Here is a 26,876-nt window from a genome sequence, read left to right as displayed (position 1 = left end):
ATGCTAGGTTAATTGTCCACTCCAAATTGTCCATAGGTATGAATGTGAGTGTGAATGGTTGTTTGTCTATATGTGCCCTGTGATTGGCTGGCCACCAGTCTCGCCCAAAGACAGCTGGGATAGGCTCCAGCACCCCCCTGCGACCCTCGTGAGGAAAAGCGCTAGAAAATGAATGAATGAAGACATCTGACTTGAAGGTCATGTTGCCAGTTTGTATGTTAAAAGTTGAAATACTTGGAAAGCAACTGGAGGGGCCGGATTCAAACGCTTGGTGGGCTGCATGTGCCCCCCGGGCCGTAGTTTGCCCACCTCTGGTTTAGGCTACAATAAGGTTGCAATATGGTCGTCTCCCAACCTGAAGGTCGAAGTATCCTTGGGTAAGATACTGATGCTGCGTCATTAGAGTCAAAGTGTTTTGAGATTTATAGTTCATAGAAGTGAAAGATCATTTACCATTTTCCATACAATGTAATATGTTTATATGAGTGTGTTTTTGTTCCATTAATGCATCAAGAGTCAAAGCAATCGAACATTGGTGTAGAAGTCAGTAGAATAAGCTTACATTGTATAAAAGTCCAACTTCAAGATCACAGCTAAGGACGGTCTTCCCAACCCGCCTTGCCCTTATTCCCAGCCTGATGTGGGAGGAGCAAATTGGGATGTTGACCCATTTTCTCTCTCTCTCTCTCTCTCCTTTTCTACTCCTCATGTTGAAATATGAAACCTGGACCATTTCAGTCCAGCTTGTCCCACGGGCTCCCAGATCTTCCAATGCCAACAACTCGCCGCTTCTTCTTAAATCCTGTTTTTTTGTTGCCCCCGTTCGAACATGTTTTGACACTCTGACAGGAAACTTCTTTTTTTTCGCCATTATAAATCGTTTTCACAAAGACTCCAGCTGCAGTTTTTTCTTTTGTCTTTCTTGCATCGCGCTCATTTTAAAGCTGACTCTGGGATGTGAGAACATTTGTATCCGTGTGTTTTTAATCCAAGCCATTCAGGGAATACTTTTTTTTTTTTTTTTGCAACAAAGAAGAAATGGTGCCAAGATTGTTGTGGAACATGTCTCTTGTTCTGGTTTTGTTTGGATTATTTTTGCTCACTTCATCTGCCAGAGGCGAACCCGAGCTGCCGGAGGAGGAGGAGGAGGAAAGTTCCTGCCAGGGCGCTTTTGACCTCTATTTTGTTCTTGATAAGTAAGTTATAATATTGATTCCCAAAGTGGTAAATGAGGGCAAAACATCTTTATTCACTCTTGATTGCCTTTAAAGCTTCATTTGTGTGAGAAATGTGATTTGACGAAATGAACATGATTGTTTAAAGACCAGCGTGAGAGCAATGAGTTGAAATCAGCATCTCCGCATCCGTGTGCGTGGGGTGACGCAGCGGAGGAGGCGGACTTGTGGTTTGCTGAATCAGCAAAAAGAGAAGCGACTGTTTGGATGATACAATCATGTTTTTTCTTAAGACCCCAATTTAGAATCCACCCCCACCCCCACCCCCCTTAAAAAACAAAGACATTCTAAATGCGCAAAGGGTCTCTCATTTTATAGCCACATGTATCCCTCCCTCTTTTTTTTTTGCTCAGCCATCACTCTGTCATTACAAATCTCAGTACTCCCACAGTGGAAAAATGCTGTGGTTTGGTGACATCTCAGTGCTGGACTTCAGCAACATTCATCACTCTGCCAGGGAAGAAAATTAAATTCCCAGTTCCTGCATGTAGGGGATTTTAGTCTGTCCATCAATTTGTCCATCCATTCAACTATCAGTCATCATTCATACACCATCCGTCCAGCAGCCAATAATCAGCCAATCCTTCCAACTACCTGCCCATTTATCGTGAATAATATGGAGGGCCATGTATAGTATCTATCTACCCAGCTTCCTGTTTATCAATTTATCAATTTATCAATCCGTCCAAGAGGTGAAACTAGTTCTTAATGGCAAAAAAAATGTCTATGGAAAAATAATAGAATTTGAAGAAGAAATTATTGGACATGCCCTGTGATTGGCTGGCGACCAATCCACGGTGTATCCCGCCTTTCGCCCGAAGACAGCTGGGATAGGCTCCAGCACCGCCCGCGACCCTCGTGAAGAAAAGCGGTAGAAAATGAATGAATGAATAAATGAATCAATCCGTCCAAGAGGTGAAACTAGTTCTTAATGGCAAAGAAAATGTCTATGGAAAAATAATAGAATTTGAAGAAGAAATTCTTGGACATGCCGTGTGATTGGCTGGCGACCAGTCCAAGGTGTATACCGCCTTTCGCCTGAAGACAGCTGGGATAGGCTCTAGAATCCGCCGCGACCCTCGTGAGGAAAAGCGGTAGAAAATGAATGCATGAATAAATGAATCAGTCCATCCAAGAGGTGAAACTAGTTCTTAATGGCAAAGAAAATGTCTATGGAAAATTAATAGAATTTGAAGAAGAAATTATTGGGCATGTCTTGTGATTGGCTGGCGGCCAATCCAAGGTGTATACCGCCTTTCGCCTGAAGACAGCTGGGATAGGCTCTAGCATCCGCCGCGACCCTCGTGAGGAAAAGCGGTAGAAAATGAATGAATGAATCAATCCATCCAAGAGGTGAAACTAGTTCTTAATGGCAAAGAAAATGTCTATGGAAAATTAATAGAATTTGAAGAAGAAATTATTGGACATGCCCTGTGATTGGCTGGCGACCAGTTCACGGTGCATCCCGCCTTTCGCCCGAAGACAGTCGGGATAGGCTCCAGCACCCGCCGTGACCCTCGTGAGGAAAAGCAGTAGAAAATGAATAAAAGAATGAATGAAATTATCGAACAGATGATCTTGAGTGAACGGCTTCATTAGGAATATACAATCTTGTATCCACACTGATTTATGTTTGACAAGCTGCACGCACGAGCATCTGCTCCACAACTAGAATTAAAGCTAAAACACAAGACTGCTGGCCAGATGTGGAGGCCATCGTTGACTCGCTTTGTTCCCTAAACACAGACATATGCTGACAATAACGTGAGTATAGGTTGCTGCTATTGTTGGCTCTCGTGCCAGCTTCAGCGCTTCGGTGCCCGCTCTGAGGAAGACTTAGACATAACTTCAACTTCAAACAAGAGGAAGCTCATTAGTAATCATCCTACAGCGACGCCCGGCCCCTTTACTCAAGTTGGTTTTACTCAAGTTTTAGCACACACAGCATGACCCAGGCTTTATCCATATGGAACAGAGAATGCTGGGCGCACTTACGGTTTTATGAGCTCCCAAAATATACAGCGTTGTGGAGAAGCGACACTGGTGGTCCATAAATCCATACATTAGAAGAGATGTAAAGTCGGAAGTACACTCATCATGGGAATGAATCTCATATCAGTTTGGGCCACTTGATGATTTATTGGATGTTTACTTTCCTATGCTGGAATGACACAAAGTACATCTTCAGTTATTGTACACAAAGGTTGAAATATGCTGTATACATACTAATACTCGGTTAAACAGCCCCCAAGTTTCGTCTTGGTCAGATTTGTGTCGTCATCATTAATATATTTTGCCAACTCTTCCTGGCTTAATTGAGTTAATTGTCATTTGTTGGTTTCATACAACTGACACAGCTTTAACGCATAGTCAATGAATGACGTTGAGGGTTTTCACAAGGTAATGGTAATGGTAATGGTAATGGTAATGGTAATGGTAATGGTAATGGTTTTATTTCATTTGAACATGCATCAGATTACAATTGAGTGCATCCCATAATCAGTTCCCAGTTCCACATGTCCGAAAGGAGTAGGAAGAAGCAAAGCTTATTAAATCCTACCCTTCCATCTGGTACTTTTACAATCAGCAACTGTTACATTTGTTCACTTCCTGCTTTCCTAACATAATTTAAGTTGGGTTTTTTTGTCACGTACCATAATGGGTACCATAGTAACCGTCAATATAGTGATATATATATAGCACATCATGACTGGTTCAAGACTTCCATCTACTAAAGTTTGTTTTTGTGATTGTACTGTTGGAACACCCAAATATGTCCAAGTTGCAGCCATTTATGTTAATTTGAAGTAAATTTGGAAGTATTCCGCATCCTTTATGACCTCATCCACTACGAGCAAAACAACCCCAGCGCATGATGCTATCACCACCGTGTTTGGCAGTTGGTTTGATTCCTCCAAACATCGTGTTATTATGGCCAAATTACTCATATTTGTCTCGTCTAACTAGATTTTTTTTACCCTCCATAAGGGCACCTACAAATTTTAGTCAATTTCGGAGCCGTGAGACATGGTGGTTCCTGGGTTGCTCCTGAACAATTTCCTTTCATGTGACGGTTACAGTGTTGATGTTGTTCCAGGCATTGGGGGAAGTGGTGACGGATCCAAATAACTTGGATGTACTTATATACAACTGTATGAACAGATGACTTGGGAACTGAACTGAAATGTCTCCAAAAGGCGGGCCACGCGGTGGGTTAGTGGTTAGCATGTTGGCCAAACAGTTAGTTCCGGGTACTATTGCTTCTTCCCAAATTGGTGACTCTAAATTGGCCATAGGTATGAATGTGAGTGTCAGTGCTTGTTGTCTATATGTTGTCTATATTGAGGCCATATATAATTTCTTGCTTTGAGCCCTCAAGGAACCTTACCCCGCCACTGGTTCCAGTCCAATGGCATTGGGGGCAAAAGAGGCTGTACACTACCGGAGCTTTACTTTTGTATTTCTTGTATGAAGTCATTGATTTTCTTCACAGTACATCCTCCACTTCAACTTGAATCAGGATTTATATAGCATGGTGTAATGTAACCATAAAGTGTTTCCATATGCACTGAAGCCAATTGTTCAAAGATGTTTTAGCCTCTAACCACTACTAGTGTTCTCGCTAGGTCTCAATCTTGCATACTATAGTTGCTACAGTGGGAGCACCTTCGACATGATTACGTAGACACTGCACTACAAAGCACGTACACAAAGACGCATACAGTTAACCAAATTAACTATATTGAGATTTGAGCTCAATGCGATGACCATATTTCGATTAATGAAAATCAGGCAATTAAATACTTTTTTCCAATCCGTGTGAAGATAAAGTTAGAGGTTTTTGGTATGAAACACACTTTTTTTGTCCAAACATTTGAGTGTATCTGTGCTGCATAAGCCCAATAGTTGTGCAGTAAAGACTGGGCCTGTAGAAATGGTAGAAATGGCTGTAAAAGTAGGTTAGTGGTTTTAAACAAACAAATCTTTGTGCCCAGTCAGTTAAATTGAAGCACCATCATTGGCTGCATGGCCGGGGGGGGGGGGGGGGTGGTCTGGATAAGCCCAGCTGGAATGGCAGACAGCCGTCTTGGTCGCTGTAAGGGATTTTTGAAATTTTATTTTTCCATCTTTCACACTTTGTGGCTTTTCGGCTTCATTCTTACGCTTCAAAGCCTGTCGACCAACACAGCTTTTTCCCACATGCTGTCATCCGCCTTGGCTGACATCTCATCGTCACGGCCTTAGCATCGATTAAACACACATTTACCTCTAATAAGCTTTAAATACGGAACGCTAGAAGCAGTCGACAAAAAGTAAATATGGGTGTGATAGCAGATTGAATGATTTTTTTTATCATTTTTGAGTCGGGTAGTTTGAACAACCGAGCCAAAATAGAGTGCACAACTTGGTTGCAACCAGCAGAGGCGCTAACGAGCAACAACAGTATGACATCAGCTACAGGAAGTTAAGCCTAGCATCAAAAGACAACCTCAAAACATTGAGAAAAAGATTTAAAATATAATCCATTCGTCCCTCGTTTATCGTGGTTAATCGATATAGCAAGCTACTGAGCTAACTAGCTAATTAGCCTACAGTTTTTTTTTTTATCTAAACGTAAGAAAGTGGTTCAAAGTGGCGACCAAGGACCAAGTAAGAAGACTTAATTTACCACTTCCACACTTTTTCTCACTCTTTTGTGCCAGACATTCCAATATAATCCAGTTGTCCCTCGTTTATCGTGGTTAATCGGTATAGCAAGCTACTGAGCTAACTAACGAGTTAGCCTCCAGTTTTTTTTTATGTGAACGTAAGAAAGTGGTTCAAACAAAGTGGCGACCAAGGACCAAGTAAGAAGACTTAATTTACCACTTCCACACTTTTTCTCACTCTTTTGTGCCGGACATTCCAATAAAATCCAGTCGTCCCTCATTTATCGTGGTTAATCGGTATAGCAAGCTACTGAGCTAACTAACTAGTTAGCCTCCAGTTTTTTTTTTATCTAAACGTAAAAAAGTGCTTCAAACAAAGTGGCGACCAAAGACCAAGTAAGAAGACTTAATTTACCACTTCCACACTTTTTCTCACTCTTTTGTGCCGGACATTCCAATATAATCCAGTTGTCCCTCGTTTATCGTGGTTAATCGGTATAGCAAGCTACTGAGCTAACTAACTAGTTAGCCTCCAGTTTTTTTTTTATCTAAACGTAAAAAAGTGCTTCAAACAAAGTGGCGACCAAAGACCAAGTAAGAAGACTTAATTTACCACTTCCACACTTTTTCTCACTCTTTTGTGCCGGACATTCCAATAGAATCCAGTCATCCCTCATTTATGATGGTTAATCGGTATAGCAAGCTATTGAGCTAACTAACAAGTTAGCCTCCAGTTTTTTTTTATGTAAACGTAAGAAAGTGGTTCAAACAAAGTGGGGACCAAGGACCAAGTAAGAAGACTTAATTTACCACTTCCACACTTTTTCTCACTCTTTTGTGCCAGACATTCCAATAGAATCCAGTCGTCTTTCGTTTATCATGGTTAATCGGTACAATATGACATCAGCTACAGGAAGTTAAGCAATCCCGCTCAATAAGACGCTAGCATCAAAAGAGAACCTCAAAGCATTCAGAAAAAGATTTCAAATATAATCCAGTCGTCGTGGTTAATCGGTATAGCAAGCTACTGAGCTAACTAACTAGTTAGCCTCCAGTTTTTTTTTTAAATCTAAACGTAAGAAAGTGGTTCAAACAAAGTGGCAACCAAGGACCAAGTAAGAAGACTTAATTTACCACTTCCACACTTTTTCTCACTCTATTGTGCCGGACATTGCATAGTTGACTCCATGTTGTGTTAATGTGATGTAATTAAAGGTAATGTCTCATCAATGTAACATTACTGACTGCATAGTGACAGGAATACTGCATCACTTGTCTTTTTGATGAATAATAAGCTATAGTCGACCACGAAACAGCAATCATTGTTGTAAATAGTATTCCTGAAGGTAGTACATACATTATACTAGTGTCTACATCGGTAAACTTTAAGTATAGAATGTGCAAAAGGATCCTACAGGTATTTGTTTTTAAGTCAGCATGCTACATGTTTCTTACGTTTTCAGACGCCCGAGCTGTTTTGACTGGTTTGCCAGCTGTGTTGAAGGAAGCAGGTTGCATACACACACAAAAAAAAACCTTCAGTAAATCAATGCCACACTTTATCTGGCAGGCAAAACAGCCAACAGACTTTTCACATTACCTCACTCCCATTCTGCCTGTGACTCTTTCACACAGAAAAACCTGGTCAACTTGTGGGGGAAAATGGTCTCCGACATTTGTATTCCCAACAGAGGCTTCCCATCCACTCATGAGGTTTGATGCCTAGTGATGAAGACACAACACCTACACTAGTCCATAATATAATAATAATAATAATACACCACAAAGCAAAGAACACAATATGAGCTCATGGGAAGTTTGGCGCTAAACTGCTAATTTACAACACTGCACAAACAAGGGAAATATTGTTAATTTATATAGACAATATTTCAACCAGGGCGGCACGGCGGTGGAGTGGTTAGCACGCAGACCTCACAGCTAGGACATCAGGGTTCAATTCCACCCTCGGCCATCTCTGTGTGGAGTTTGCATGTTCTCCCTCCGTGCATGCGTTGGTTTTCTCCGGGTACTCCGGTTTCCTCCCACGTTCCAAAAACATGCTAGGTTAATTTGGCGACTCCAAATTGTCCATAGGTATGAATGTGAGTGTGAATGGTTGTTTGTCTATATGTGCCCTGTGATTGGCTGGCCACCAGTCCAGGGTATACCAGGAAAAGCGGTAGAAAATGAATGAATGAATAAATATTTCAACTAAATATTTCATATTTAATTGGTTAATGGTTGGATGGTTTTGGGATGATGCAACTTTGAGCTGATCTTGGCCTCAATCGCTTAGTCTGCACATTCGGACAGCTCTCACCTTTGAAACCCCCAAACCACTGACATTAGATGACCAAAAAGTGGAGGAGGATAAAATAATAGTCATACACACTTCCTTTCCCCGGTGGTGTTTGAACAGGTGAGTGAAACTGCAAGCTAGGCCTCGGTCCCACGATGACGGCCACCTCAGACAATAGAAGTGATCCAAGCAAAACGACTAGTCTCTCTACCCACACCCTGACGTTAAATAAATAATCACACATGACAGTTTGAGATGACGATTTGCAGCTGAAAAAAAAGACAATGGAACAATCTACTCTCAATTAAAAAAAAAAATGGCCCCGTTCCTTCAGGAACGTGTGTATGCTTCTATGTACGTTACACCATTTCAACATTGTTTATCTTCTGAGGTCTTGTCCTCTCGCTCGGCTCAGTCAGCATTACGAGAAAAGCCTTGATGTGGGGGGAGCGATTCATCGAACAAGAGGGAGAAAATGCTGAGGTCGAAAGTTGGCCACCGTTTCTTTCTGCGCAGAAGCAGACGCCAGAGTTCATGGAGTCCTTGTTATTGTGGAAGCCCTCTTTGTGTTTCAGGACCAGATATTTTCAGCATGTGTGGTCTGCAGGGGGAATTTCTCAAAACTCATTGAGCACTGATGGGTGGGACGATGCTTTTTTAAACATATTCCACCATGTTTATTTACCGTCATGTATCCGTCATGTGACTTGGCAGAAGCGAAGATATTCAGAAGGCCTTAGCAAGTAATCGCAGCTCCGTTGCCAACAATAATAAATCAAAGACTACCCAAGGCAAGATTGCAGAATGGCCGACCAATTTGTTGTATAGATCTGATGCCATTATTTTTCTTATTGCAACATCCCAGTTGGGCACTAAAGTACGTTTATTTGGACAAAATACTCCATCATGAATCAAATGTGGCTCGCAGGACACTAGTTTGATGCCCCCGCCTTGATATGAAAGTTTAATGTTGGATGCTGTATGGTATCATGTACCCAGAAAAAATTATTACGTTTGATTAATGTTCATGTTAAAGGTTAAATAACTGTTAATAGTTATCCTCCCTATTTGTGTGGAAGTGGTACGTTTTTGGCTATTTAAGTTTAAAGGAAATAACTTGGAGGCTACCGTTTAGGTCGCTAGCTCTCTAGTTTGCGAGTTAGCATGTGTCTCAAGACCCTGCAGTTGCGCAATATGTTGTAAATAAAACAGAGTATAAATGTGACTATAGTCGTGTTTTGTCATGTCTACAGGGCTCTAATAATGCTTTGTTCATTTTAATCTGAAAATAATAATTTGTCTACCCACCAACTATATGTGGTTTCTTAAGTTTTTATTATTTGCCGTTTTATTATTATTATTATATTTATTTATTTATTACTGATTGATTGATTTTCTTTATTCTTGATCTATATGTGCCCTGTGATTGGCTGGCCACCAGTCCAGGGTGTACCTCTTGCACAAAGCGGTATAGAAAAAGGATGGATGCAGGGCAAATCTGCATTCTTCTCCCCCGACCACAGCAACTCAGGGGTCAGGGTCAGCTCCAGGAGAGATGCACCCAGGCCCAACCGGTAAAAACAGTAAAAAGACTTGGTTATTGGACATAATCAAATTAATTGTGGAAAATCAGGCATCAAACTGAATGGAAAAACAATCTGTGGCTGCAAAATTTTCAGGAAAAAGCGACAATCCTGAAATAAAGGAAGTTGGATAACATAAGCCTCATTTGAGCACTGTGGGAAAAATAATGTTGACCCTCAGCCACGTCATAAATAGAAACAGGAACACACATGTTGGCGAGTTCCTGTCTAATATCGTTACATCAGTCGGTCGGCACCTAAAATAACATTCTGTCTGCGTTAAAACTGTATTCCGAGTAGGCGTCATCTTTTGAATGGGCCTTCAGTTTCAACCGCAGTCATTTAGCTCATTTCCCATGTGTCATCTCTCTATAAACTGCTGACTGTTCACATTTGTGCCGGAAGACGCCTTCGGGATTGCTCAGACTTTTTTTTTTACCAATTAGCAAAAACACACACACACCAACAGCAACACTTGGCCTTCTCCATATGTTGCCTTTCTGTTCATTTATAGACCAGTTTTATGGAGCTCCCCTCGGAGACATGGACCTATTTCCTCAGCCCTCCGGCAGCTTTTCAAGGCACGGTAGCCACTAATGAATAAGGCAGAGTAATCAACCCCCAGCACCAGGACATTGCCCGGCATCGGTCCGTGGGCAGGGCAAAACTGGGTCTTTCAGGCGCAAGGATTAAAACGATTATTTTGTAAATAACCATCGAATTTTGGAAGTAATTGCTAGCATTTAATTGAAAAATAATACAGTTAGAAATCCCACTGTTTTTTCAAGTTTATGTTATGTTTATGTGATTTCTGACAATGCACATATTAGATTTATAATATATTTTACTAATTTACTCATATTTGTTCCCAAATGCTACAACTGTGTGTAGTACTGATTGTATTTTCTTTCAAATCCCAATCCAAATATTGTGTTAAAGTTGCTGTAAAAGACTGAATTTGTTGTTTTTGTGTCTTAGATCCGGCAGTGTGAAGGATCACTGGAATGAAATCTACGATTTTGTGGAAAATTTAGCAGAAAAATTCAAAAGGTAAGCAAGGGACGGCATCAATTACAAGAATTTCCATACTAAAGACAACATTTTTAAGTAACATCTTTCATATGTAAGGGACTTTTTAGGAAGCGCACAAACGAGATCTCCACAAAGAAACACATTGCAGTGTAATAAAATGAAATGTGTCCCTAGCTACACTACAGTACATTCCAGCATATGTTAAAACGCTTGATGTATCAATCAGTTATGACAGTACAGAATGTATAGCCTGCCTGGGAACCATCCATCTTAACCGCAAAATGAGCTCCTTTTTTGACCAAACTGCATTTCATATAATACAAAATAATATGCTGTAATCATGTTTAGAAGCCATATTTACAAAGTTGTCAACAGGCTTTCTATGCTCCATTTAGAAAAATATTCAATTTATAAATAATGGTGGCATCTGCAGCCAATTAACCGCAGTAAACGAGGCATTATTTATGTCTAAACATGCAAATGTTTCCAAAATATGTCTCCATTAATGCAATTCAATGTGTTTTTCTTTTGCAGTCCCATGCTTAGGATGTCATTCATAACATTCTCCTCTCGAGCATTCACCATCCTCAAACTTACTGAGAGCAGGTAAGTCCTTTGATTCATATTTCAATATCAATAAGTGACAATGGCGGCGATAGGTCAAAACTGGATGACACCACAGCGCCGTTTGCTCTCACGCAAGAGGAAGCAATCGTCAGCAAAAAAAAAAAAAACAATTGAAAGCATGGCACCAGAGTGAAAGCAGATGTTCCACGCTACGCCGACACACAGCTGAAAATGAGCCCATGTGACCATGTAACCATGTGACCATGTAACCGTTACTGCGTGAAACACTTTGTTTTTTTTTTTATAGCCTTGATAAAAAAAAAGACCACTTCATTGGAAACATACGCACGGTTGCATTTATCATTATCATCTTTCATCTTTGCAGGGTGGACATCAAAAAGGGGCTGAATGCTCTTAAAAGAGAGATTCCAGGTGGAGATACGTTCATGCATCTTGGACTGCATATGGTAGGTTTTATATGTACAATGCAATCTGGCATCATATATGGGATTTAAATACAAAGGATCAGCATCTATGGGGATCACTGAAACAATTCTTTTCCTTTAAAAGGCAAATGAGCAGATCTACCATGAGAACTTTGGTAAGCACATTGTGACGATGAGAGTCGTTTTAAATGACATATTACATCGAATATTTCGACTCGCTATAGTCAAATGACTTTACTTGTGGCAACTCCTCGCTTCTTTGTGTTTCCCAGGCAAGGCCAGTGTGATTATCGCACTCACGGATGGAGAGCTGCAAGAAGGCCAACTTATCTCTGCGCAGCAACAGGTAGTAACCACACCATAAAGCGCTGCCCGCAGGAAGGACATTGCTACCGTTTTTACACCTTTGCACTCCTACAGAAAAATTCATGCACTGTTTTCCAACAGGCCGAGCGGGCCAGGTCTCTTGGAGCTATTGTGTACTGCGTTGGCGTCAAAGACTTCAATGAGACGCAGGTAAACATGACACAGATGTGTAAACCTTGCAAGGCTGCATGCCAGTGTGCTAAGAGTGTTAACGGTTTAATCAACTCATTTCTGTACCGTCTTGGATCTTTGTTGGGATTTTCCGTGTAAACACACACGGAAATGCACGTGACGGACTTTTGCGCATGCACAACACTTTCTTCAGTGCAATCGTGCTGCACTCACGGTAGTGTCTCTGCAGCCTGGTTAGCACCGTTAGCGTTTTCAATTTCCCGTTCCCCATAATGACAAACGGTAAACATTGTTAATACCGTCTTTATACTTTAAACCTTTAAATAGTCTTTTTCGATTTTCACTCCCGCTATGCAGCCTCTCCTCCTCTGTATCTCAGCGGGGATATCCGATCTCTCCGTATAGCCAAGGGGTGCTCCAGAGTGTAAACAACGGAGCAAGAGGCAAGCTACAAACATAACAATATGAACGTCCATAGCTGCACACTCGCTTAAAGGGTTGGTTTGGCACCAAAAACTATAAGAAAATAATAACTAAAACAGTATTAAACACTAAAAACACAGCAGAACAGTAACTCGCTTGCACACAGGCGGCGCCATTTTGAAACCTTGTAATCAAATCCAGTCTATATCGATATGAACGATATGCATTTTTAAAATATCTATATATCACCCAGCTCGATCATTTTTTTAGCAATATGAACAACCACAAGACAAAAATCAGAATTTAACAAAAAATGTGAAATTAGCTGGCCACAATAAAAGGTGACTCCAAAATGCAGTTTTGCTGTATTGGGTTTGTACTCACACCTGATGTCTCTCCCCTTACGTCTACAGCTGGCGACCATCGCAGACACCATCGAGCATGTGTTTCCTGTTTTGGGCGGCTTCCACGCCCTCAGGGGTGTTATTGATTCGGTAAATAAACTCTTCTTCTCAGTGCATGGAAAGCATTCCCAATTAACGCACGCATATAAAAAATGTGAACTCGGTGAACTTGCTATTTGATTGAAATCGTGTTGTGTTCAAGTGTTCGTTTTACATTGTATGTTTTCCATCCCTTCAGATCATCAAGAAATCTTGCATTGAGATTTTGGCTGCGGAACCCTCCAGTGTGTGTGCTGGAGGTGGGGGCTGCAACACACACACACACACACACACACACACACACACACAGTTAATGCCATTGCAGGATACTCGTACTGGATAACATTCATTTGTATTCTGATCCAGACTGTAAGGACATAAAAATATGAATACTGTATATATAGATGGGAACAACGTTTGTTCTGCCCCTTTCATTTTTTGATAAAACATACTGAATACTGAATATTGCACCTTTAAATGTAGCCAAAATATCATTTTCCATCATTTATTTTTACCCCAAAATGCGGCGTGACTCCAAACTTCTTACTGTACTCACCTGAACTAACAAACCAAACTTCCTGCTTAAAAACGTTCCCACCTGAGGGTCAGCGACCCCCCATTTAACCTTCAGAGTTGAACACAAACGAGGCATCATCAGACGTCATTTGTCTTGGCATTGTGTAATGTGTCAAAAATGTTGGCATGTAACCAGAGTCTTTCCAAGTGGTGGTGAGGGGCAACGGGTTCCTCCATGCCAGGAACATCAACCAGGTGCTGTGCAGCTTTAAAATCAACGACACCATTACAATCAGTAAGTAGACTCTTGATGTTTGATGCCAAGGAAGTGGACTCGTTGCTCGGTTTTGAACCTCAATGACAAATGCTTTGCTTTCTAGATGAAAAGCCTGCCGGCGTAGAGAACACGTTCTTGCTGTGTCCGGCTCCTGTCATTGATGAAGTCGGGAAGTAAGTGAATATGAACAATATTTTAAAAAGGAGCTAAGCACGTGCATCACGTTTTCTACCACAAGCCCTGAAAAACAGTGTTGTCGCAAAGTCATTTCCATTTGGACGCCCTTAATAGCAAAGATCCTTCGCTTGTTGTGGTTTGCTGTCAATGACGTCGTCGTGCTGTTCAGGAATTTCACTTACCGACCGACCCGGCTAACCCGGCTTTTAAGCGTCAAAGTCAAGGCAAGCTTAGCAGTCATGAGGTCTGCTTTTCCATCTGCCAGACCTCTTTTTACATTCACCTGGTCCTCAAATGCATCGCAATCGAGGGCTTTGGCGTGTGGTGGGTCCAAACGTGTGCGTTTCATGCACATGTTTTTAGGAACATCACCAGGATTTCAAAGAATTGTTTTTCCACGCTTGAAGAATTAAAGGATTTAAGCCATCAAGAGGGCTTAGTTGACTCGTAGATAGAAAAAGACTCGCTTTCTTTATTTGTTAATGATGCTACAGTTTACAATGACGTTATTTGTTAGCCAGCTCAAATGACTTCATTCCAAAATACATCAGACTGAATAAAGTGGCTGGCGTGGAGCGTCGTATTCCATGAGCTAATTAAGTTGCTGCTTTGCTGCTTGTTTTCTTTCAGGGTGATTTATCTCCAAGTGAGCATGAATGATGGTCTGTCTTTCATCAGCAGCAATGTGCACATCACCACCACAGAGTGTGTAAGTGGACGCGTCGCTTTCTAATTCCACCCGACCCATAACTGTAATCCCTCGTTTATTGCGGTTAATTGGTCCCAGACTCAACCGGGATAAGTGAATTTCCTTTTTTTAAAAAAGGAATACGAGTTTCTAACATTGTTAGAGCTCTCTAGTCATGAAATAACACCCCTATAGTCACATTTACACCTGTATTACCTAATATAATAGAAACAGAGTTGTTGAGGTTTTTTTGTGTTATTTGACAGTGTACTTCCTGCAGTGGCTACTGTCTCATCAGTATTAAAATTACTGACACCTAGTGACCATTCATTTGGACATTTTTATGCTTAAAAATATTTGACAAGGAGTGGAGTTTGCATGTTTTCCCCGTGCATGTGTGGGTTTTCTCCGGGTACTCCGGTTTCCTCCCACATTCCAAAAACATGCTAGGTTAATTAGCCACTCCAAATTGTCCATAGGTATGAATCTGAGTGTGAATGGTTGTTTGTCTATATGTGCCCTGTGATTGGCTGGACACCAGTCCAGGGTGCACATGAAAATAACTATTTATCACACACCAACTTAACACTCAAAAGTTAAGCTAAGAAATATACAAGTACTAATATAAGTTTAAAAAAAAAAAACAAGGGCTGCACGGCGGACAAGTGCACGCAGACCTCACAGCTAGGAGACTCAAGTTCAATCCCACCCTCGGACATCTCTGTGTGGAGTTTGCATGTTCTCCCCGTGCATGCGTGGGTTTTCTGCGGGTATTCCGGTTTCCTCCCACATTCCAAAAACATGCTAGGTTAATTAGCGACTCCAAATTGTCCATAGGTATGAATGTGAGTGTGAATGGTTGTTTGTCTATATGTGCCCTGTGATTGGCTGGCCACCAGTCCAGGGTGTACCCCGCCTCTCGCCCGAAGACAGCTGGGATAGGCTCCAGCAACCCCCACGAATGAATGAATATTTGAGAAATAAACCATGAAGACGACTGCAGTTGGGAAACAATGGTCTATAATGATTTTAAAAAAAAAAGGATGGTAAATTTAGGATAAAATAAGTAATTATTGATAAGCGATGTTGATTTTGTATTCCAAAACCTGATTTATTTTTTTTGTATCAGCAATACAAAACTCTGTTTCTGTAATTCACTTTGTGCCTTTGCCAACCAATCAACTGTTTTCAAGAAACTGACAAACTCATTTGAAAGACTTCTAGGAAATGGTGGACTCACCGCTGATTTCAGATAAACAGCCCGTGTCCTGTTACCGCAAGATACATAGGCTTAACTCCAACCACATGTGATCCTCATCTGCTGCCCATGATGCAAACCATATTTAGCTTGTGGACAATTACTTCCAAGCTGCTGATGTATTTGTTTTTGGAAGATCCTTGGCTTACATCAACCGCTGTCATCGAGGAAAAAAGTTTCATCTTTACGTCATTGTGTGTTTCATGATTGTTTAACTGAGGAGCGATGCAAAGTTAAGAGTGAGCAGGACAAACAAACATCTCTTGGCTTCCTGGACTCTTATTATAGCTTGCAGACATGATTTCACCTTTTTGGTCTTAAAAATATACAAATTGGAGTCCAGTAGTTAGACAAAACTTTAATGGATGCTGATAGTGTTGATGTTTCCTGTCGTATTTTATATACAGTGGAACCTTGGTTAGCGTCCCGTACGGTACTGTGTTTTGCAGTTAATGCCAAAAATATACAGCAAAATTTTGCCTTGGTTTATGTACATTTTCTGGTTAACATACAATACAGCCAGTGTCTTGTTGTGTTATTAATACACTGCCCGAGTCCAACTGTGTTCTTATGTATTTTTATCAAATGACGTCCTCAGCTTCATTGGATTTACATGATTTCTACTGGGAAAAATTTATTCCGTTAGACATTCTGGAACAAATTCTTGACGCTAACCAAGGTTCCATTGTAATATGCTATGTCGTCTACAGTTTGATGGCACCATTCTCCTCATCACCCTGCTGGTGTTATTTCTCCTGTTGGCCTTGCTCATCATGTGGTGGTTCTGGCCTCTCTGTTGCACGGTGGTAAGAACATTAAACCTTGTTCCAAAATCTCCCAAAAAAGGCTCATCTTTGAGCACTCTAAAGGAGGAGCCGAATGAATTGAATGGTTGTTTCCATCTCTATGAACGTGTCATTTCTGGTGCTTTTTCCAGGTGATCAAAGAACCTCCACCTCCACCTCCTCCTGAGCCTGTAAGTTGGAAACACTAGTCCTTAAAAATTCCTGAACTAGTCAACTGAAATAACTGATATTAGATTGGAAGTACCAATGAAAGACGCCTTACAGCGCTTTACAGTAAATTGCAATTTAGAGGCAAAACTTTGAAATAAATCAAGACCACGGCCATACTGACCACTGGCACACTCATATCGTTATCGGCAGAAACCGAACCATCTCAGTCTGGCCCGTCTGACTTTATCTCCAAGTTCTCTAACATGTAATGTGCCTCTTCTGTACTCATTCCTAATCCTATCCATCCTGGTCACTCCCAATGATATAGTATATATATGACATGATATAACATGTCTTATAGGAATCAGATGATGAAGATGGTCTACCAAAGAAAAAGTGGCCCACTGTGGATGCCTCATATTATGGAGGAAGAGGAATTGGAGGCATCAAGAGGATGGAGGTGACAAGATGACAAAATGGATATTGTTGACAGACAATAAACATGGCCTAATAAAAGTTCCCGTTTCTTTCTCTAAAAAAAGGTGCGATGGGGCGGAAAGGGCTCCACCGAAGAAGGGGCAAAGCTGGAGAAACCGAAGAACGCTGTGGTAAAAATGCCAGAACAGGAATACGAACCCTTTGAGCCAAAGCCCAAGAAATCTCCCAAAAAGGCGCCTCAAAACCGAAAGTGGTACACACCCATCCGGGTAAGAACGCCTTCAGCTTCCTTCAGTGCTTTTCTTCCTCGTGTTAGGGTAGCTTAAGGATAATCCCCATGTACTGAGAAATGCAGAAAAAGGCCCCAGTGTAGTCATCTACAAGTGCTTCATGCCGGAAAGAGCATTTTCTACCACTAGCTGTTTATAGACTTATTCTAAGTGTTTATGTGTATAACTGCATGACCATTATATTCAGCCTACTGCATGTACAAGCGTCCAGCATCCACCAAGTTACAGATTTTTTTCTCTGTGCATTTTTGAACTGTTGCCAGCCAGTTTGGCTGAAATCAAACAGGCAATGTTTTTTCTTTGATACATCCAAAAATATATACTAATATCTACTCCAGATACTAACATTATTAAGATTAAGATATGCCTTTATTCGTCCCTCGGTGGGGAAATTTGCATTGCACAGCAGCAAGAGTCAGTTAAGCAGTACAAAATACCCAATATAGAACAATAAACAATATAAACAACCCAAGTATTACCAAAATCAACAGTTTTTCCCAGAGTTATATACAATACAGTATGTAGATAATATGAAATATATGAGATATATGACCAGTCTATACACTGAGATCTTGTTAGAGAGTTAATATGAGGCATTATGGAAATACTTCACATAGAACTTAGTACAGTAAAGTCTCGTTATATCAATATTCTCGGGAGTCGGAAAAAATACCGATATAACCGGACTATGCATATATCCGATATCTGCGTCGAACTGCATTAAAAGTGGGCGGATCTTTGATATGGCATGTAATTTTCTCCTTGAGTTCATGGATTGCGTATCTAGCATGCTTTTGTACTACAATAAATTTTGTACTACAGTAAATAAAAATAAACTTACAATATAAGCAGACCAAATTGGCTGGCGGGAGATGAAAAGGGCATCGTAGTAACCGGATTATCATAATAACCGGGTATCGTACTAACGGAGCTAATTATATCATAAAAGACTAGAAATTTGCCGGGAAATGAAAATAGTATCATAATAAGTAGTAATTCGTTTTAACCGATATCGATATAACAAGACTTTACTGTATATTGCATTTAAAGTCCTTAATATTGCACATGGAGGTTGATCAGATATTGTACAGTGAATGGGGTGTGGAGTAACTATACTGACTATAAAAGCAAGTATTACACAGATGTACATCGTGGTGTAGAAGTCTATTGGGAGCAGCCGCAGGGAGAAAGGACCTGCGATATCGCTCCTTCACACACTTGGGGTGAAGCAGTCTATCGCTGAAGGAGTTCTCTAGTGTTCTCAAAGTGACTATTAGACTTGGAAGCAGTAATACTTGGGTTTTAGCAAGTGAATAGAGAGCTCTGTGCAACAACACCGGCTATTCACGGGGGCAGCGTCGTCGTCGTGCACACTGTTATCTGTATGCGCTGCTCATGGAACTGTACAGTCTGTGTATTTTTGTACGAGGCAGCCCATCAGGCCGCGGTTCTGCCGTGATTCATGCTGAAACTCTACACTCCTCAGTCAGCGGCAGGAAAAAGGCCAGTCACTATGTATGCTGACTGTACGCAACTTATGTAAGGACAGAACCTTTCCCGTTAATCCAGGATGCCACATATAATATTATGCACAAATATTAGACTTAAGTCGCAGCATATTTTCATGCAATAGTCAGAATTATTGTTGTTCTAACATCGGCTATTAAATATTTATCTTGTTCAGGGTAAACTGGACGCTATCTGGGCTCTGTTTCGCCGTGGTTATGACCAGGTCTCTTTGATGAGACCCCAGCCTGGGGATCATGTAAGTATACTGCAGAACTACGATGGTGTCATACTGTACATTGCAGACCCTAGCACAGGGGTGGGCAAACTACGGCCCGGGGGCCACATCCGGCCCGCCAAGTGTTTGAATACGGCCCGCCCAATCTTTCCAAAGTATTTCATTTAAACTCAACATACAACCTGGCATCATGGCCTGAGCCAACCTTTTGATGGTTTTATCAATTTCGTTTTTTGACATGGTCTGTTGTTTACAAAGTGCTCCTGAAAAAAGGGACACAAGCACATAATAATAATAATTATTATTATTATTATTATTATGATTATTAGATTATTATAATTATTATTAGAACTATTATGATTATTATAATTATTATATTAATGCTAATTATTATATTAATTATATATAATATTATTGTTATATTTGCATATTTTACATAATAATAATATAATAGTTATTATTTTAATTTTATTGTAAATATTATAATATTTTATTATTTTTCAAATATTTAAATATAAATATAAAATAATAAATAATAATAGCAGATTGCATGACAATTTTACAGATACAATAATACCAGGTGGACTGTTACGTGTAAAATATATAGTCTGCCCCCCCCCCCCCCCCCCCATAAATTTTGTCATATCAATGCGGCCCGCGAGTCAAAAAGTTTGCCCACCCCTGCCCTAGCAGGATCTGGAAATCCACATCTCCACAGATTATCATGCAAACCAGTGAAAAAGTCCAAAAAGTCAAGTTTGATTGACCGAATTGATGAAACAGCCATTTGTACGTCAAGAACATGCATTCCGTGGCAACAAAACAAACCCGAAAAGCTCACGAGTACGCCTCATCTTGTGTGATTTGGCAAGTTTTTTTTTTTCCAAATAAAGTTCAGGTAACACTTATTTAAATTGAAAGATTACATTCAAAGATGCTTGTTTCCACTCAGGGTGAACATACAACATTCCATTGCCTGGAAATGAGCTGGCCTGGAGATATTTCTGAGGCCTCATCACAAACCGCATATTACTTTAGTGGAAAAAGGCATGGTTTCTTCTTAGAGATGAGAATTGCGTCATGGAGAACGAAGCAACAGGAGAGACACAATGGTGACAGAAATCAAATCCATCATCTTTTTTTTTTTCACCCCGGTTGCCAGGTTGACGCAGAATCAGGGAGACTTTTAGTATCTGGAGGTCAGAAAAAGCTGTACCAGTTTGCCATGCCAAGAAAACACTCTTAAATGAGGAATTCCTGTTAAAAGAATTATTGGAACCTTTTTCTGCAAGACAAGCATGATTTTAAATGGTGTTTGGACCGAGGCCTAATGGCTGGGAGGGAGACGTGCAGATGATAACAAAATGAATAAAAACAAACGATATTACCAAAACATATAGTCGCTTTCAACTCACACATCACTCTTATATACGCTCCTCTCAACTCTTATCTATGATTTTCTAATACAAAACCCGGGGATTTGAAAATAAACCAAGGGAAATCACAGCTATCAAACTACGCATTTCTGGTCTGTAATGCGAAGCAGGTGTCGGGTCAGTGGAGATGTGTGAATGGGACAGGAAGAAAGGATGAGTAGTCTGTCCTTGTTCGGGCTGCAGACACACTAGAAATTAAGTACAGTGGATCCTCCTACATTCGTCATTCAGCATTCACACCGTTGCAAATTGCTGGATGTTTAGTCCAAAATAATATATCACTCTTAAGTTGGTAAAAATGTACAAATACATGACAATACAGCTAAAATGTCAATACATCCATCTATTTTCTATGCCAGGTGCTTGGTGGTTACTGATCTGTGATTGGTGCATCTGTATTTTAAGGGGTGTGGCTTAACAAAAATTGAATTTGACAAGTTTTTTTTTTTACAGGGATGGGAGATTTTGGTAATGGGCCCATCCAAAGTAAACACAGTGTCATTGAATGATTTTAGGGCTGCACGGTGACCAAGTGGTTCGCGCACAGGCCTCACAGCTAGGAGACCCGAATTCAATTCCACCCTCGGCTATGTCTGTGTGGGGTTTGCATGTTCTCCCCGTGCATGCGTGGGTTTTCTCCGGGTACTCCGGTTTCCTCCCACATTCCAAAAACATGCTAGGTTAATTAGCCACTCCAAATTGTCCATTGGTATGAATGTGAGTGGGAATGGCTGGGATAGGCTCCAGCACCCCACATTGTCCATAGGTATGAATGTGAGTGGGAATGGCTGGGATAGGCTCCAGCACCCCAAATTGTCCACCGGTATGAATGTGAGTGGGAATGGCTGGGATAGGCTCCAGCACCCCAAATTGTCTATAGGTATGAATGTGAGTGTGAATGGTTGTTTGTCTATATGTGCCTTGTGATTGTGATGTCTATATGTGACTCTCGCCCGAAGACAGCTGGGATAGGCTCCAGCACCCCAAATTGTCTATAGGTATGAATGTGAGTGTGAATGGTTGTTTGTCTATATGTGCCTTGTGATTGTGATGTCTATATGTGACTCTCGCCCGAAGACAGCTGGGATAGGCTCCAGCACCCCAAATTGTCTATAGGTATGAATGTGAGTGTGAATGGTTGTTTGTCTACATGTGCCTTGTGATTGTGATGTCTATATGTGCCTCTCGCCCGAAGACAGCTGGGATAGGCTCCAGCACCCCAAATTGTCTATAGGTAAGAATGTGAGTGTGAATGGTTGTTTGTCTATATGTGCCCTGTGATTGTGATGTCTACATGTGACTCTTGCCCGAAGACAGCTGGGATAGGCTCCAGCACCCCAAATTGTCCATAGGTATGAATGTGAGTGTGAATGGTTGTTTGTCTATATGTGCCCTGTGATTGTGATGTCTATATGTGACTCTCGCCCGAAGACAGCTGGGATAGGCTCCAGCACGCCAAATTGTCTATAAGTATGAATGTGAGTGTGAATGGTTGTTTGTCTAGATGTGCCCTGTGATTGTGATGTCTATATGTGCCTCTCACCCGAAGACAGCTGGGATAGGCTCCAGCACCACACGCGACCCTCATGAGGATAAGCAGTAGAAAATGAATGATTTTATGATTTTGCCTTTATGTTGTCTCTCAGGGTCGATGCATCAACTTCACAAGAGTGAAAGAAGGCTCCCTGTCAGCCAAGTCGGCGCCTCGCTCCCCAATTCACAGGTCTTCTCCGCCTGCACCCAACTACCGCCCCCCCACCCGCGCCACCCCCGAGTCCCCTACCATCTCCAGCCCTCCCGCCAAAGCACCCCCCGTGGCTAATCTACCGCCGGGACCCCCTCCGTCCCGCACGCCCCCCGGCCTTCCCTGTCCACCGCCGTCGCGTCCGCCGCCCAGCCTGCGACCATGAATGACCCCAGGTAAAAGATGCCACACCCCACACCCCCCGTCCCTGATGGACTCGCTTGGGCTTCACTGACTGACTGTTGACTTTCAGTCTGATAGTTAGTCCTCCAGCCATGGATCCTTCTGCTATTCACCAAAGATCATCTTCATGATTGGGTAAGACTGTCAGGATGATGCTTACATCATCAATGAGGCCTTCAGTGACTTCGTATGTTTGCAAATTTCTATGCAAATAACTCCAAAGAGTGTTGACTGATGTGAGAGTCACATTTTAAGGAAATCTGTCTTTGTGTTCTTTCTTTGGAGTTCACCATTTCCAAAAACAAGCATTCTGGTCAATGAAAGAAATGTAAAATGGCCGACAGGGGCCAACATCCCAACACTCAGAAATGATCTCAAACGCACCGTGAAACAAATGCAACAGGAAAATGCTACAGTCACATAGAAACATGGAAACAAACAGCAGTTATCTTAAGAAATAATCATAATAAAGACGATAATAAAGTTCAAATATTAGGTTTTTGAAATGCTAATATTGTGAGAAAAAAGCCATCATTTTCTGAGAATAATACATAAATAATACATGAATTTAAAAAATCACATTCAAGTTGAAATATGAAAGAAAAAAACATTAAAGATATTAAAGGAACAAAACAAAAATAAAGTTGCAATTTTTGGTTGCAATTAGGTTGCAAAAAAAATGGTAATCTCACAACAATAAAACCCAAATATTATTGTGATAAAGTCATAACATTAAGAGATAAAGTAATAATGTAAATGTTGAAATATGTCAAAAATGACAGAAATGCCACACGTTGGTGGTGAGCCAGGCTACCGGTGGCGTTGTGGATCATTTTGGAGCGTTTGGATTCCTCCAGTCGGCTACCGAGCTACTATTGTTGACTAGCATGTGTTATGTTTAGTCCGATCCAAAGTGAACGGGGTGACGCAGGGAGACTCTTTTACGAGATGATTGTTGCAGGACAGCAAAAGCCTTTATGGACCAAAGTCATTCCAAGCAATACATATGATTTATTTGATCAACTACTGAGTTATGCCTTTGCCATCAAGAATTCAATCTGAATATTTAGAGGATTCATTGGATGATTTGCTCAAAATGTCGGTGCTAATTTTGTTAACATGCTAAAACAGCACATTTGTTATTGAGGAAAAGCATCCTTTTAAAGCAGTACGTTTTTTTTTAACATGCAATAACAGGGACGTGTACAGAAGTTTGTTATTTACATAATGTTTTCATGATGCAGTTTTTTGTTGTGTAATTAGAGGCTTTGGATTTTAGAGTTTGATTTAGAGCACAGCTATACAGTACGTCATTTCATGGTTATGTCGTTTGGTTGTTTTCTATCTGCGCACATAGACCGCTGGATGTTTTCTCTTGTTTTTGTCAGCGTGCATGAAATGGAGAACTCATGACTTCAAAGCTGCCACAAAATCAGGTTGACAGTGCTCCTCATCTTTTGTTTTTTTTTTAATATTTTGACACACTTCTTATATTCTTTGTATGTTATGTCTACAGTTTTATCATCAGCCGTCACATTGCAACTGCAGGGCAGTTCACAGAGCATCTAATTTATTGCAGACTTCCCGAGAGAAATAGAAGAGAGTACTTGAATATCGACAAGCACCGACATGGAACACTGTGCGCAGTCTAGAAACAGCTAGCCAGTCAAATAAGGACGACCAGCTTTTTAGCACCTCATTGCGTTGTTGACATTTGTTACATTTGATGATGTTTGAATTCGGGTCAAATTCCGCATGAATTCACTGGACACAAAATTAGGTTCAGCTGTATCATCAGTCACATCCAATATCGGGGATATTTTTCTCTCCAAGAAGCGGTATAGAAAATGGATGGATGGGTGATATAAACGCTAATATAGGGTGCTATTTTTCCAGAGAACGTCCTGTCTTCGGAATCTAATAACCAGAAGGTGTCAGAGCAGCTGCTACATAGAAGTTTGTTTTTTTTAAAGTGTCTAAAAGGGTTATATTTAGGCATGTCTGATTTAGCTTTTTGCCAAAAAACGATATTGTCCATCTCTCAATTTCCGATATCATATCAATACCCACACCGATATGTGTCACATGACATATGTCCTGTGGTGGAATGAACATTTATGTGTTGTATACAGCATTTTCTCAATATTGGTTTTCATGATTGTGAATAAAAATCTGATACCGATATCAACCCATGCTGATATCACGCCGATATTATCATCCGTCCATCACTTGTTATGTTCACTTTAAGATAATGGTGATCAATGTAGCAGAGTCATATAACCGAAATTTAATATCCTTATTAATTTTAATAATTTTAATTTTAATTAGGGGCGGCACAGCGTCAAGTGGTTAGCGCGCAGACCTCACAGCTAGGAGACAAGGGTTCAATTCCACCCTCGGCCATCTCTGTGTGGAGTTTGCATGTTCTCCCCGTGCATGCGTGGGTTTTCTCCGGGTACTCCGGTTTCCTCCCACATTCCAAAAACATGCTAGGTACCATAATGTAGCCTCAATGAACAATGAGCCTCGCACACAATAAAACTAAAATAAAGTAAAATTATTCAAACAACAAATTGTACATACGTATGAATGTGAGTGTGAATGGTTGTTTGTCTATATGTGCCCTGTGATTGGCTGGCCACCAGTCCAGGGTGTACTCCGCTTCTCGCTCGAAGACAGCTGGGATAGGCTCCAGCATACAAATGACCCTCGTGCGGAGAAGCGGTAGAAAATGAATGAATGAATGTGCACTTGGGGGGGGGGGGGGGGGCAAAACAGGAATAATTCTATTTCAACATTTTCCATACAAAGTACAACAATGAGCCTCGCACACAATAAAACTAAAATAAAGTAAAATTATTTAAACAACAAATTGTCCATAGGTATGAATGTGAGTGTGAATGGTTGTTTGTCTATATGTGCCCTGTGATTGGCTGGCCACCAGTCCAGGGTGTACCCCGCCTCTCGCCCGAAGACAGCTGGGATAGGCTCCAGCACCCCCCGTGACCCTCGTGAGGAAAAGCAGTAGAAAATGAATGAATGAATAATTTTAATTAATTTTAATCTACCAACTGGTACACTGTGTTTTTACGAAAAGTCACGTCTTACAAAAATATAATTTTTAAAAACAATAGGGATCGTCTTATATCATATTATTCGGGTCTCACAGAAACTATGATGCCTTCAAGGGCCACTCAGCAAAGTGCGAAATCTCAATGCTTGACAAAAAAAATGACCATTGTGGACTTTTTGTATACAGTGGTATATATGCTCCAATTAGTCATGGACCGTTGGTACAACTATGTAATATTATTATTTTTTTTTTTCATTAAGTTGAGCAGCTGTGCCTAATGAAGTGTCCAGTGAGAGTATTTTTGGAAGGGGGTTGAAAAAAGTTGGTATTCCTTTAATACTCATCCATTTTCATGTCATTATTTTTTGTTTTGTTTTTGTACGTTTTGGTGTTTTTCACCTGCATCACGCAGTCATGCCATGTATGAACGCTGGTACAAAACACGTTCCAAATCAATTGTGGTTTCACAAGGAATGTTGCCTTATTGCCATAAATGATAAGTCACTCTGTCTATAAAGTTTGTATCTATTTTTCATTCACCATTTTTCTTCTATTGCCATAAAGAAGGAGTGAGTTGTTATCCAACTTACGTACTGAACTTCAAACATGTCCACTTTTTCACGGCGTATATATCTTTGAGATGATTTCCAATGCACTTGACACTGTTTTGTTTTGTTTTGACACGTGTCCGAGTGACATTGTCATCTGTAGGTATTATTACTCGCAGGACTCGTATGCTATGTGGTCTTGGCCTCAACAAAATGACAAGAGAACAGCCTTTACCGTTGGCCTTTACCAATGTAGATACAGTACATGACATTCCTAATACAGATGTGTTATGCCAATCTGTGTTTTTTACATATAAACAGCAGATATATATGATTTGATCTTTTGAACTGTATCAATAAAGGTTGACTTCCA

General features: G+C 40.8%; 1 protein-coding gene and 1 long non-coding RNA gene across 2 annotated transcripts in view; one reads left to right on the top strand and one right to left on the bottom strand.

Moving 5' to 3' along the window:
- LOC144898116 (uncharacterized) overlaps nucleotides 1-26,876 on the bottom strand; it is an 84,202-nt gene that overhangs the window by 50,761 nt on the left and 6,565 nt on the right. The gene's annotated exons all lie outside the window — the stretch shown is intronic.
- Nucleotides 442-26,876, top strand: antxr1c (ANTXR cell adhesion molecule 1c). Its single transcript, XM_058062222.2, has 18 exons — nucleotides 442-1,196; nucleotides 10,745-10,816; nucleotides 11,333-11,404; nucleotides 11,751-11,832; nucleotides 11,936-11,966; nucleotides 12,084-12,157; nucleotides 12,259-12,327; nucleotides 13,146-13,226; nucleotides 13,375-13,435; nucleotides 13,888-13,986; nucleotides 14,072-14,141; nucleotides 14,776-14,854; nucleotides 16,802-16,897; nucleotides 17,029-17,067; nucleotides 17,409-17,507; nucleotides 17,590-17,754; nucleotides 19,460-19,540; nucleotides 22,602-26,876. The coding sequence occupies exons 1-18, from the start codon at nucleotides 1,039-1,041 to the stop codon at nucleotides 22,863-22,865; spliced, it is 1,692 nt and encodes a 563-aa protein (XP_057918205.2). The 5' UTR covers nucleotides 442-1,038; the 3' UTR covers nucleotides 22,866-26,876.

Source organism: Doryrhamphus excisus, linkage group LG2, assembly GCF_037039965.1.
Source record: "Doryrhamphus excisus strain RoL-2023G ecotype Guam linkage group LG2, RoL_Dexc_Guam_v1.1, whole genome shotgun sequence".
Classification (NCBI taxonomy): Eukaryota; Metazoa; Chordata; class Actinopteri; order Syngnathiformes; family Syngnathidae; genus Doryrhamphus; species Doryrhamphus excisus.
Note: the sequence above shows the minus strand (reverse complement) of the source record. Positions and strands in the feature narration are given on the sequence as shown.